The 14249-nt window shown below is 50.8% G+C and overlaps 1 protein-coding gene across 6 annotated transcripts in view; it reads right to left on the bottom strand.

Annotated features, from left to right (window-relative positions):
• MCAM (melanoma cell adhesion molecule) overlaps nt 1–3792 on the bottom strand; it is a 35723-nt gene extending 31931 nt beyond the window's left edge. For 3 of the 6 annotated variants that reach the window (XM_073320782.1, XM_073320780.1, XM_073320781.1), the window contains exon 1: nt 3674–3790. In XM_073320782.1, coding sequence (XP_073176883.1) covers nt 3674–3746 — 73 coding nt within the window. In that variant the 5' untranslated portion in view covers nt 3747–3790. Of the gene's footprint in view, nt 1–3673 lie in introns of all 6 variants that reach the window. The other 3 variants (XM_073320778.1, XM_073320783.1, XM_073320784.1) reach the window with 2 other exon arrangements.
• Nucleotides 3793–14249: the final 10457 nt, after the last annotated feature.

The raw sequence follows: 14249 nt of genomic DNA, 5'->3' as shown, positions 1-14249 counted from the left end.
GCCCTCGTGTTGGCTCACACAGCTCCCCTTTCCATGAGCCTGAGGCTGGAAGCTCTTCGGGCCGGGGTTGCTTGCTTTGGCAAGCTGGGTAAACAAACAATTGCAGGAGCCCAGCAGGATCATGGCTAGTGCTCTACACCCCCAGAGCACTGGGCTGGCATGAGCCACTCTCCTGGGAAGGGGAGAAACCCCCTGTTTTACAGGTGGGGATAGCAGGCATATGGAGAGGAGAAGCAACTTGCCCCAGGTGGCTGCGTTAGTGGCCTCGGCTCTGACCTCACTCTCAAGGCTTTGCTGGGTGCCTCCAGCCCCAGAAGGGGTCAGAGACACCTCAGGACCATCTGGAAAAGGGGGCGAATGATAAAAAGAAGTTGCCCTTATTCCATTCCACCCCCTTGCCCCATCTCCAGACTGAACTGCTTACCGCTCCTGCCCTATCCAAAATACGAGCCCCCGATTATCTCCGTGCTCTGCCCCCCACTCCAGGAGCCCTGTCTGGGCAGCACATGCTGTGTATGGCGAGGTCTCTGCCCCAAGCCTGGTACGCGCCTGGTATTTGGCAGCCCTGCGCTTGGCTGCCTAGAACGAGGGGAGACGCGTGTGTCGGCTGGGGCAGGGGGCCAGAGCACAGCTCCAACATTTCGGCCCTGTGCATGCCACCAGCTCAGCGCACGCAGCTCAACACCCTGGTGGCGGCAGCCACGCCCATGCCCACCCTGGCGCTGGAGTTTCAAGGCACCAGGTTTGCAAGGAGGAGGTCGGCAGCAAGAGAAAGACAAAAGAGGAAGCTGCTTCCCTGTCCCCGCAGATTCGTTGTCTAGGTGGCCACGGCAAGACCACCCTGAAAAAGAAAAGAAAAAGAAAAGAAAAGCCTAGCCCTGGCACGTTTCCTTTGTACCATCTCTCTCTGCTGACCCCCCCAGCAGCACCAGCAGAAGAGTTCCAGCCCTTCCCCATCATACGAGGGGGATTTGGGGCAGGCAGCGGAATTCAAGGTGCTGCTGCGGCAGACAGGAATCCAAAGCTTGGGAAGTATTTTACAGCACAGCTTCAGGGACGAGGGTCCCGTTTGCCATATGGGAAGAGCCTGCAAATTCTTCTCTCCATCTAACGACAGGGATTCCCCCGCTGCCCTAAACCAGCACGTCTCTTTCTGTGTTTGGGGAAACGGCATCGCGCCCCCTGCCAGCTCCGACGTGTCAGTGACCCTAACAGGAAAGCTCAGGAGGTCACAGTAGCTGAGTAAGAGATCAGTCTATATGGAAGTGATGGGTTGGCTGCCTAAACCTTTGTGTGAAACTCCTGGGTTCTTTGGCACCAGCAATTTGAATCCCAGCAGGACTGGACCGAACCCTCCTTCTGAAGCAGACACCATGCAATTTTGCGTGTGGGGTCTCCTAAACACCCTTCAGAAATAATCACAAGCTTTGTCTAGTCTGCATGGCCATTAAGACCCCCCATCATTTCATAAGAGCACAGGTTAGCTCTCATCTCCTTGGCTAAAGTTTCCTCTCTTATTGTGCTGTATAGCTGCCATACCCCACCCCAGAGGTGGCTGCATGCCAGCAGTGCTGTGTGGAAGCCGTTTGAAATGCACACTTTAAAAGGGACACCGTTAACTGGAATTTTTTTTAAATTGGTTCATTGTTAAGAAATGCATGTATCCGAGAAGAGGTGCCTTTAAACAGTATGTCCTGAGTGGTGGTTTATAACCACTCACAGAGGAGCGGAGGCTAAGGGAGAAAATGACCATACATGTGAAGCAGTGAAAATAACTCTATATAAGGTGGACAAGTAACTGCAAGAATATTGTTCTAGACTGGCATTAAGCGCCTTTATGTGACCAGGTCACTGAAACAATCACAGCCTCCATCCAAAACACAGTCTTGTCACCACCCAAATCAAAGGCACCCAAGGCACATTTGGGCAGAGGGATTTTGCTAGCTATTGTTTCATGAAAGTTTGTGTCTGGGGAAGAAATAGCAGAAAAGACCAGAGAAGCTGAGATAAAAGACAGCTAGGAAGCACCTGGCACAGTCAGACCAAGCACCGGGAATGTGGCTCTGCAAAAAGCCAAGAGACTGAGCTTTTGGGCAGAGTACAGGAAGGATGAGGGGCTTGGAACTGTGAGCAAAGAAACTGTCTCCTGTTTGATTGTTGCTGTGTTCAGGGAAACAGGACTTTGTCCATTCTTTGCAAATAAACAGAGTTGAATCAAAGATCCCTGACTCGCTCATCAGTTTCTCCTCCTAACTGGAAGACCCAAACCCAAGGTTTTTGGCTACCCACTCAGGCCAAAGGGGCAACACGATTGTTTTTCCTCTCTCCCTGTTAAGCACTGAAGACTTGTCTTCAGATAGAAAGTGTCCTGGCTTAATCTACATCAGTTTGAAAACTGCTCATATTGGTTTCAAACGGGTTCTCTTGGTTGAGCCTGAACCTGTCCCTTTACAGCTAAACTACTCTAAATCAGGTTCAAACCGATATGAGCATCCAGAGTCGCACCTGATTAATTCAATCACTATCAAATCACACCTTTTATTAGTCCACTATAGCTCCCTGTTTAAACCAGGCTGGAGTTTTCAGATAGAAATGTGATTTGCAACCCCCCATGTCTCCTTTGGCCCTAGATTAGGGGAGACACATACCACCCCTGAACTCCAGCTGAAACTGGCTCCCGCTAGGCATAGGCAGAAACCCTCCATTTATCAGTTCGGTCCAGTGCCCAAAAGCCAAGAGGCAAGGGCTTCCACTCTCTCCCCGCAGGGTCACTCTGCTCCTAGCCCCTTTCCCCGACAGCTGCTCTGGGTGCACAATCCCCTTCCTGAGCTTCACTTTACAAGGAGCGCAAAGCTGTGAGGGGCTGGCTCCCCAGCCGCCTAAGCCCTGCTTTGCCCAGATGCCCCTCAAACCAGCTCCGCTCCGGGGGGAGGGGGAAGACCTGGGCGAATCGGCCCCCACCCTGGAAACTGACCCCAATGGAGCAAAACCGGGCTGCGAGAGGCACTTACCGCTCCACCCAAGCTGTCGCAGGGGAGAGGTCAATTTCCACCCGACCCCCCAACCACCCCGACACAGAGCCGCGCCCTGCGCTGACCCCTCCGGATCAAGGAGCGGTGCGAGGAGGACCTGAATGCACCAGCCTTGTGCTGCAATCCGGGGTGGGGGAGTTGGCAACCCGGGGGGCAGGGGGCTGGCTGGGTTCGGATCAGCTTCTCGACACGAGCCCAGCGCACGTGGAAACTCCCAAGCTGAACTGGTCTCAGACACACAGCCCGCCCCCCCAAAACGCCCCCCCCCCGCCCGGGTCCAAGGCACAAAGAGTCGGAGCTAAGCCAGCGGGGCGCAGCATCCTCGCCGCAAACTGCCCCGCGCCCCCCTCTTCACCAACGGGGGGGGGCACCGCACGGCTACCCCCCAAAAAACCCCCCCCCAACCCCCGCACACAAGCCCACCCAGCTCCGCGCACCGCGCCTCGGGAACACAAGCACTGTCCCCCCCCCCCCCCAGCAAACCTGTCCCCGAAGCCCCGGGGGGGGGCTGGGGCCACGAGCGCCCGCCCGCCCCCCCGAACCCCCTCGCCCCGCCGCCGCCGCCGCCGGAGGGTCCGATCTGCCGGCGGGTCGAGGCCGCGGCCCGCAGCCCTGTGGGTGCGCGCCCCGCTCCGGCTCACCTGTGGCGCCCCAGAGCAGGAGCCCGCAGGCGAGCAGCAGCCCCGGGCGCCCCGCCGCCCCGCTCCGAGCCATGTTCCGCAGCCGCAGAGTGAGGAGCGGGCGGCTCGGCGGGTTTGGAGAAGCCCAGGGGCTGACGTCAGGGGGGAGGGAGGAGGGGGCTGGACTGGGAGCTGGTCCAAGCAGGGGCCACCGGCTGCACCGAGCCAGCCCATATCTCCAGCCCCCCCCTGCTCAATCCCTCCAGCGGGGCTGGGGGCACCACGCGGGGGCGGGGGAGGAGCTGTCCCAGGGAGACAATGACCAGCGCTGGGGGGTGTGGGGGGGGTATTTCTGGACCCCTTTAATGACACAAAGGTGCCTGCGCTTTACCAGGGCCCCCGGCCGCTGCTTTCCCTCCAAGCAGGAAAACCAGGCATGGTCCTTCCCTTGCAGTCTCCTCAGCACAGCAGCTGGTTTGCTCTGGTTCTGGGACCCCTTCCCCCCAAGTGAACGGTGGAGTTGTGGCTGCAGATTTGGCTGGGAAGATGCAGGGTTGTCTGTCCAGCCCCCCTAAGCTGGCTTGTGTTCCCAGCCCAGAGGACAGCTCTCCCTTGGCTATTTGCAGACACCTCTTTTATTGTTGCCCTGTCAGTTTTGACTCTGCACCTTAGCCTGCTGCAAATAAACAGATCAGTCTGTCTGGTTGCAACCCCCAGCCCCTACGCTGCCAGACTGCTGCAGGAACCGGACAGCAGAAGGGCCCATACAGGATGGTTTCCTGCTGAACTTTTGCTAGTCGAGAGGCTTTGGTTTTTGAGATTTTGGGTCGTTTTCTCCTCTCCCATCCTCTGTCCATCTTGTCTACTTAAGCTGCCGGGGTGAGGAATCTTTCTCCTGATATGTCTGGGCAGCACCTGCCACAATGGGGCCTGCATCTGCAGTGAAGCTGCTTCAACACAGCCACGATTTGAAACAGTAAACAATCCAAGCAATGAGGCTTCCATTGAGACCATCCTACAGCTGAGCAGATCTCGCTGCTTTCCCTGTTATCCAGCCAGTTTTTCCTAACTTCATCCCACGGCTCCTTAATACTCACCGTGCGCCACCTTAAATCATTCCTCCCCTTCACACGCGGCACTTAGCTGCAGACAGTTATCATGTCTCTGCTATAAGTAAATAACATCAATCCCATGTCTCCAGGTTGCTCTCGAGCCTCATAAATAGCCCTGTAACTGGAAACTTAGAGGAAATGCTTTACTGGGTCTGGAAACAGTCCGTTTTTCAAGTGCTTATAACTCTGTTACTGGGGATTTAATTCCAATTTAGCCTGAAAAATTGCAGCTTGGATGGCTCAGCCGGTTTGGGGTTACAAATGGAGAGGGAAAGTTTGTAGCAGCTGGCTCCTAGGCATCCGAGATGGAAAAAACCCATTGGGGTGCCCTGGTTATCCAGCTGAGCCTAATGTAGGCTTGTTTCTTTAAGATATGTACATCTGATTTTCCACACTGGGGTTCATCCCATCAAGCTGGGACCCTGCTACCATCTAGCAGTGTGAGAAGGGTGGTAGTCATGATCCCCAACAACTTGTTTGCGACCTCCAGATTAAGAACCCCATTGCCAGTGGTTCGCCCAGTCCGGTTTTAAATGTCCTGAATGTTGGGGCATCTGTAATGACCACCTCCCGCCATGGGTCATCAGCAGGATCCCCAGCACTGTCTCTACCACCAGAGGTAAAGGGCTAGCTGTGGTAGCAGTAGTAGGCTGTTATCCTCTATTGATAGAGGGGATAAGGAACACAAAGCCAGTGTGTTACATTCTGACCTCTTCTCTTGGGGGACTGTCCCACTACCTATTAGACCTCTTTGCTGGGTCATTTCTCCTGATAATCAACCTCTTTCCCCTTTCTTAATCCTTGTTACACCCTAACTCATTCCTCTCCATCACTATCTATCTGTATAACAGGGACGCCTTGAGGTCCCAGATGAAATCCAGACCCCACTGGGGTAGGCGGAAACCAAATTCTCTTCCCTCTGTTACTGAGACCAACGTTTGGGACTTGAGTGACCCTGGAAGCGTTTGATTTAACAATGATATGTTGGCGGTCAGTGGGAAGTTCTTCAAAACCACAGTGCCTTGTCTCTTACCCCTATGGATAGGACTAAACTTAAGTGTCCTCCAAAGCTCTTGGCCAATTTCTCTGGACACACGGACATCAGCAGAGATGCACTTGTTTAGATCTGCGAAGTCCATTGGCCCAGATCTTCAGAGATATTTAAGCACTTAACTCCCACTGCCTGACACTGTCCCAGCCATTGGATTGCAGACAGGTTCTTGCCCACTTCAGCGGGGTACCTGGGCATCTGCCTATCAGTTTGATAGGTAGGATCGTGTTGAGAAGCCAGGGTTGAAATTTGCCTCTTGCTGCCTCTCTGGGCATAGAGGAGTCTCTGTGGGCCAGGACAGACGCTACGCAATAACTGTGCATTGGACACGTGCAAAGGGCTGAGTTAGCCCTTGGTCCTTTTTAAAATCAGAAGGAAGGAGTCCAGAATTTATCTGGGGGGAGTGGGGGTGTCAAAGCAGAATCAGATGAGTTTGCTCTTCCGAGGGCCTGTCCGTACACCCAGAGTGATGCAAGATGACATCATAAAGCTCCTGTGTTACATCACAGCATCGTGGTGAAGCTGCCCATCTTTGTCTCCCTGTTAAAGGTGCCCGCCCCTGGGTCGAGGCAGCCTGGAAAGCAATGCCAGATTGGCTGAATCTCTCCTTTTCACGCTCATTCAGCAACACCCGGATTCCAGATTGGAAACGGCCAAGCACAATGGCTCTGTGGAAAGCCCCTTTGGCCCTCGCCCCCTCCCCCACCCGCCCCGCCACCCTCTTCAGCCAAAGCACAAAGCCTCGCATGCAGCTGTTGAATCCTGTGCAGTGCAGCGGCTGTGGGAAAGTTGTTCTTAGGCCTGTACGGGTAGGGAGAATGCGCCTGAGCCCATGTGGCTGGAGGAGCCTTTGATCACTGCCAGAGCTGTGCAAGGCCATGATTACCCAGCAAAAACTGCCTGTCCCAGGAGCCCCCACAGGGCACGGCTCCCCCAGACTCGTGGCTCCCTTGCTCCTGGGCACCACCCTGTCACTTTCTGTGCCCAGCCCGTGTTTGACTCGGCTCTCGTAGCTGCAATGTGGCTCCTGTGACAACAAGCCAGGGATCAGTCTATGGGGAGCTGGGAGATGAAAATGGGCTGAAAGGCTGTTAGCCTCAACCCCAAAGCTGAGGCTGTCCTGCCTTGAACAGCTCCCCCACAGTATGCTCTAGTGGCTAATGACCCAGGACTCCTGGGGTCCATTCCTGGCTCTGCCACTGCCTGGCCAGGTGACCTTTGGCAAGTCACTTCCCTGTGCTGTGCCTCAGTTTCCTCATGTGGGAAATGGGGGTCGTAAGGCCTAATCAATGAGATGCTCTGTAATGCACTGCCAGACCCTTGCCTGGATGGTGCGAGAGCAGGGGATAGTACCATGACTACCATGCCCTTAGAAGCTCTTCCCAGTTCCCCCCAGACCTGAAGGGCTCACCCTGGCCCCAAGGACTACACCTGGCTTTACTCAGCAGCTCCTGGATGCAGTAGAAAGCCCCCCCCATGCCAGCCCTCAATGCTTGGTGTCTCGGAGCCTTTGCCTCATCTGCCTTTAGCCTCTTCCCTGCTCCATTTGCTTTTCCTAACACTGCGACTGGGATTCATACCCCACCTGCAAGGCTTCCGTTGGCCTTCCTCTCCGCAGCTGCAAAGATACATATCAGCATCTCTCTGAAAGAGGGAGGAGGGGCAGGGGAGAGAGAAGGAGAAAGGTCCCAATGGATAAGGGGGGCGGGGAATGGAGGTAAAGGATCCACACTTGCATCTGAAAAGGAGGTGGTAAAAGGCCAAAAAAACCAAACAAACCGAGAGTTGTCCAGCAGTGAGAACTGGAGGGTTGGGGTTCAGGACTCCTGGGTCCTCTTTGCAGGTCTCAGACATGGCCTGTTTGATGATGAGAGCTAAATCCATAGTCCAGGACTCCTGGGTTCTGCTCTTGGCTTTGAGACTGATTCATTGCATGGCACTAGGCAAATCAATTCCCCTCTGTCTCTTCCCTCTGCCTGTGGCTTTCTCTTCAGCTCTCCTCTTATTCGTTCCCCCTCTCCTTCCTTTCTCTCTGTGTGTGTATGTGTGTGTCACACAGTAGTCCTTCCCATGCCCTTCTTCTCTGCTTCTAGATGCATTTCTGATCCACTGTCTCTCTATCCTCCCCCTTCCTTTCCAGGACAAATGGGTTTGGATGATTCATCAGAAATGAACAGTTTATTCCAAATGAGATTAGTTGTTTAAAATGGCATAGTTGGTTGGTTTGCCATATGACTCCAGGTACTGGCTGCTAATAGCAGCTGGAGCCTCGAAGGCAGACCAGGAGCAGGTTAGATTGGACAGAAACAAGTGGAAGGGAATTTATTTGACACCTGGGGGCAGGCAGCTGCAAACTTTACATGTAAGTACTGTTCCAGCCATGCTCTTCAGACACCCTCATAAGGACATACTCAATCAACTGACACAGGAAAACAAGGTGCAGCCAGGTATTTTGATGCAAGCAGGCGGGTGGATGCAGGTACACAAACAAGCATGCACACAAATGTGCCCAGACACACACATGCATGCAAACACATGGACATACCCACCACGGAATGCCCCCCCAACACACACACATAAGTATGCCTGCACAAATAAACACTCACCAATATATGTACAAACACACAGACACACAAAATTGCAAACACACAAATGTACATACACACAGAGAAATGCCCTCATAGAAACATGCACACACAAATGCCCCCTACACATCCATACCATGCAAATATTGCACAACTGGGTGCCCACACACACATCTCCACACACAAAGGAGGTGTCTGAAACAGCCAGTGGCTGAGGGCAGTGTTTTGGTCACATCCATCTCCCCCTTCCCAGACAGACAGATGGTGCTTTCCGCTGTGCAGACAGACTGGGATTCCAGAAGGCTGATTAGCAGCTCAGTGTGTATTGACCAAGGGCCAGTTGCAGGAGAGATGAAATCATTGCTGCTGGTGGATGGTGGCAGGGCTCTGTTTTGTCTGTGGCTGGAGCCAGAGGGTGTACCTGGGAACCCCAAAGCAATACACTGCTCCGGGGCAGGATTTCTCTCCCCACCCCCACATTGTTTGCATGCTTGGCTGAGCCCCAAGAGAAACAACGGGGCATGGGCAGGGGCGGGCAGGGTAGCAGCGAATGGGTGGGCTGGGCATGGGCAATCTGTGGCACAGCCCAGTCAAGGCACAGGGAGACGGCACCTCCAGATCCTGGGACAAAACCCTGGGAAACCACGGCCTGTCCACAGACAGCATCACAAAAACTGGCTGAACCCCCGTTAATCCACTAGGAGCTCTTCCTTCTACATCTCCAGGCCAGGGGTTGTGCAACTGGGCGCACACCACAGCCTGGAGGCAGCGTGAAATTCCGCCGGGTTCCTGGGAAAGATGGGGAACGCATGCAGGGTCCCAGCACAGGGTAGAGGAGGATGCTTCTCGCTGGGGACCAGAACGCTCTGAGTCTTTTGGTCTTTGCTCCCTCTCACCTTATCTAGCTTCTTCTGTTTTATTTGCTTGTTTAATGGCTTTGGCTGGAGCCCCAAACAGGCAAAGCTGCAGAGTAGGGGCGGGCCTTCTGGACCTGCTTAGACAGCTGGCAATGGCACATTCAAGCCGGACTCCTAGGTCCGATCCTGCTCTCGCTGAGGTCCGTGGCCGCAGGAGTTATGCTGGGATATGCTCCGGAGACGCTTTGTAAAGAGAGAGGGAAATCATTTGCAGGAAAACTTCCACAGTCCAGATCTCATCCCCTGACACCCATGTCTGCCAGCTCAGCCTACAGGGGCCTGTCCTGCCCTACAGCTAAACACACACGTCATGGTGTCACCCATGGCAATAAACACAGGGCCTGATTCTCCACCAGTGACACTCCATTATCCAGTGTAATGGAGCAGGCTTTAAAGGGGAGGGTAACTAGGTTCATGAACTCAAGCTAATTTTGTATCCCTTCAAAAATTAGCCCGAAAGAACCCAGGAGTCCGAAACCCTGCTGGGCCCCAGCTTGAACCAGTGAATATGCTGGGCCTGATCCACTGTTGTCCTGCACCTCAGGCAAAGGATTATGTCAGCACAAAGTGGGGGCATAATGCAACCATTTTAATAGAACTCAGCACTGGTGTAAGTGGCTGCGCAAGGTGCAGAGCAATAAAGCAATAGAGAATCAGGGTCACAATGTCCCAGGCAACATAGCAGAGCAGCTGATATGGGACTCAATTAATAAAGAGCTAAAGGAGGGTAACATAATTAATGCCAATCAACATGGGTTTATGGAAGATAGATCCTGTCAGACTAACAATGTCTTCTTTTTTTTTTTTTTTTTTTAAGAGGAGATTACAAGTTTGGTTGATAAAGGTATTAGTGTTGACATAATGTAAGGCGTCTGACTTGGTACCACGTGATATTTTGATGAAAAAGCTATATAAATGATATAAAATCAACATGCCATATATTAAGTGGATTTAAAAACTGGCTAACTGAGAGATCTCAAAATGTAACTCTAAATGGGGAATCATCATCAAAGGGGTGTGTTTCCAGTAAGGTCCCTTGGGTATCGGTTCTTGGCTCTATGGTATTTAATGTTTTTATCAGTGACCAGGAAGAAAGCATAAAATCATCACTGATAAAGTTTGCAGAGGACACACAAATTGGGGGAGTGGTAAATAATGCGATGGACAGGTCACTGATTCAGAGAGACTTGGATTGTTTGGTAAACTGGGTGCAAGCAAACAGTGTGTGTTTGAATACACCTAAATGTAAACGTATACATCTAAGAACAAATAATGCAGGCCTTACTTGCAGGATGGGGGACTCTCTGGAAGCAGTGATGCTGAGGAAGAGTTGGGGGTCATGGTGGATAATGACCTGAACATGAGCTTCCAGTGTGAATCTGTGGCCAGAAGAGCAAATGTGATCCTGGGATGTATAAAGTAGGAATAGAAGATATTTTACCTCTTTATTTGGTACCGGTGCCCCTGTTGCTGGAATCCTGTGTCCAGTTCTGGTGCCCACAATTCAAGAAGGAGGTTGATCAATTGGCAAGCATTCAGAGAAGAGCCAGGAGAATGACTGAAGGATTAGAAAATCTGCCTTAAAATGATAGATTCAAGCAGCTCAATTTATTCATTTTACCAAAGAGAAGGTTAAGGGGTGACTTGATCCCAGTCTATAGCTATCTATGTGGGGAACAGATATTTAAAAACAGGCTCTTCATTTAGCAGAGAAAGCTAGAACATGGTCCAATGGTTTAAAGTTGAAGACAAAGTAAACAAATTCAGACTGGAAATAAGGTGTACATTTTTTAAAAGGGCGAGTAACTAACCAGGGGAACAATTTACCCAGGGTCGTGGTGGATTCTCCATCACTGGCCATCATTAAACCCAGATGGGATGTTTTTCTAAAAGCTCTGCTCTAGGAATTACTTTGGGGCAGGTCTTTAGCCTGAGTTACAAAGGAGGTCAGATTAGATGATCACAGTGGTCCCTTCTGCCTCGGAATCTATGACTTCAGAGCCGGGCATGGAACCCCTGCTACCACTACACACAGCTCCCTCCCCCCCCCCCGGCCCCTATAAAGCCCAAAGCTCTGCAAGGCTCACCCCAGCTTCCATAAGAGGCATAGTTCTAGACTGGCTCAAAAGGTTATAAATAACAAGAGGCAAACCCTGATTCAAACTGCCCTGAATTTCAATCAGATCAGAATTTACGACTCTGCCCCATCTCTGATAAACAGAGATTGAAGCAGATGTTGCAAAATCCCACAGGCAACTCGGGAAGAAAAGGGTGAGCCACGAGCTTCATCCAATCACCTTTTCAGGGTGCAGCCCCCCCCCCTTTTGGCCACACTCCTGAACTGTATTTGGACCAGCACAATTGCAGCATCCAAATCAACTACAGCAAAGCGATGGAGGGCTGATGTCGCAATCCAACCACCCAGTGCCGTGCCGTGCCTGCCAGAACTGTTTGGAAAGGGAGCCGTAAGTGTCATAAACATTTAGACAATTTTCTAGGCTGTTACTCTGGCTACCGTGGGTTTGACACCATTGCCCTTTATGATTTTCATTGGAAAAATCCCATGGTTTCCCCCCTCCTTGTTAGTCTTACCCCATCCATCAAGCAAACACCAGGTGGGAGAGCAGTGACTCAGGCTGCAGACGGGACTCAGGGTTCAGATAACATTGTCCACAGCTGGGGATTCGTGGGCCTGGATACCTTGGTGTTATCTGACCTTCCTGATTTGCGGGCGTAGCCCCAGAGCTGGTAATTACACTTCTCTCTCTGACCATCTGCATGGTGAAACTGATGCTTGTCGCGCAGAGTTGTGTACCGCAGCTGTGGGAAGATCAAGGCTGGTGTGTGCGGGGTTGTAATACGCACAGGCAGAAGAAACAAACGGTTTTATTTGGAGGCCAAACTCCACCTGTGTTCAGTAAATGTACTTAAACATGGTCAGCTTCACAGCTGCCATAAATCAATGGGAACATTCCAGTAGGGAGCAGGTTTGGGCCCCAGGAAGAGGCCTGGTTTGGGACCAGAAGTGACTGAAATATAGGGTCTCTTTGTATGGCTTTTGGAGCTACTGGGCTTCCCTGAGTTGATCCCATCTGCACTGCAAGATGCAATTGGATCAGAACTGGCAGCTGTAGATGGGACCATCTGCTCTCCCTCTCTAACAGACAGGCACAAAGGTCCCTGTTCTATACAGATTTACACCATGTGGAAGGAGATGGAGATGCAGCTGCCTGGCCATCCTAGCTCCAGCTCCATGCATGTGTTTTGCACTTCTTGCTCACCTGACTGGCCCAGGGCTCAAACCGGAGCCTGTCCTACAGTGAGGCTACCCTGCTCCACTCGTCTCTGGGATCTTGAAGATAGAGATGAGTGAGATTATCCAGCGGAGGCCTGGATGGAATGTGGATCTTCTGCTTACCCAGGAGCTTTGTTTCTGTCTGTGACTGGGGTCCTAGTGGATTTACGGCTATTTTCCTCATACAGATATTTGGAGAAACCATCCATAGGCAAATCCTGGCCCCTAGTAGACACAGGTTCAGGATTATTTCTTTCCTGGGACTGGTTTATGTCATCAACTTGACTGAACAAAGTTTTAATATCAACCCCAATCAAAAGATCCTTAGGCAATAACTTCCTTACACCAGCTATAACTTCATGTTGAACACCATTTCATTCCATTCAAGATGGATTCTGGCTAAAGCCACGCTTACAGTAAACTCAGAGGATTACAATATTCATACTCTGATTTGATAAATAATCTTCCTCTGACAAAATCTGTTTTAACAAGAGTGATGTTAGAAGCTGTAATTTGCCTTAAACAGCTTTTCCCATTGACTTTTACATTCTCTGCACAAGTTATGGGGTTACCTTCACCCGAGCTCAGAGTAAAAGCATTTACATAAAAGGTGGAAGTTTTGGGGTAAATTTGGTTACACACAGACAACTGTTTAGAGTCAAACATACCAACATTGTGACAAACTGGATAGATTCCATCCCCATCTTCGTTGTTGAGAGGAACTGGTTTTTCACTATGATACAGTTCCTGTTGTTCCTTTATTCTTTTGAGTTGGAGCTTAAGTCTGTCTATTTTTGCTTTAGCTTCTAGTTCCTATGATCAAATATATGCCATTCTTTGTTCACGTTCAAACCACAGGCGTTCTCTTTCAGCAGCTTCTCCTTTCATATCAGCTATTTTTTGCTTTTGTTCAAGTTTGAGCCGCTGGTTTCTTAGCACTAGCATTTTTGTTGGGTCTTCTTCCTTAGCACTGGCACTGAACAGATTTTTCCGTTCCTGGTCTGGGGCCTGTAGCCTATAGGATTAACCTGCTTGCTTATCTCTCTTCTTATAGTTTAAATATTTTGGCTTATTGTAGTAGGTTTATAGATTTGTATTAAAGTAAATTTGGCTGTAATGCAAAGGGACCTACAGGCCATATCCTGTATGTTAAGCTAAGGTAAAGTTAGCATATCTATATTAAGATCTTTTACCTAGATAAGTACCCACACTTATGTCTTAGACCTTTATCTAGACAGATAGATAATGGAAGAATGGTATAGGGGTTTCTAAGTTTGTACCCACAGAGTTAACAGGTACACCACAAGGAAAAAACTGAAATGACTAAAAAGAAGGTGTGTATGTACATGTCATCAATATGCACAAAGATGCTTGCCTATAGAGTAGGCACACCCTAACGTTCAGTGGGTGAGGAATGAAATTTGGGCATAGGAGGAAGGATTTCCGGCACTTGTGCCCTATAAAAGAGGTGACCTACCTCGCTAGAGTATTTTATTTCTACTCTATCCATGACACTACTAACTATTGGTGGGCCCTATTCATTCTCTTTCAAACTTTAAGTTCCAAGGAGACAAGGCTAAGCTTGGTTTCCCTAAGCGTTTGTTCTTAGTTTTTGATTTTAAGTTTAAGTTAGTCAC

Source organism: Lepidochelys kempii, chromosome 22 (assembly GCF_965140265.1).
Source record: "Lepidochelys kempii isolate rLepKem1 chromosome 22, rLepKem1.hap2, whole genome shotgun sequence".
NCBI lineage: Eukaryota > Metazoa > Chordata > Testudines > Cheloniidae > Lepidochelys > Lepidochelys kempii.
Note: the sequence above shows the minus strand (reverse complement) of the source record. Positions and strands in the feature narration are given on the sequence as shown.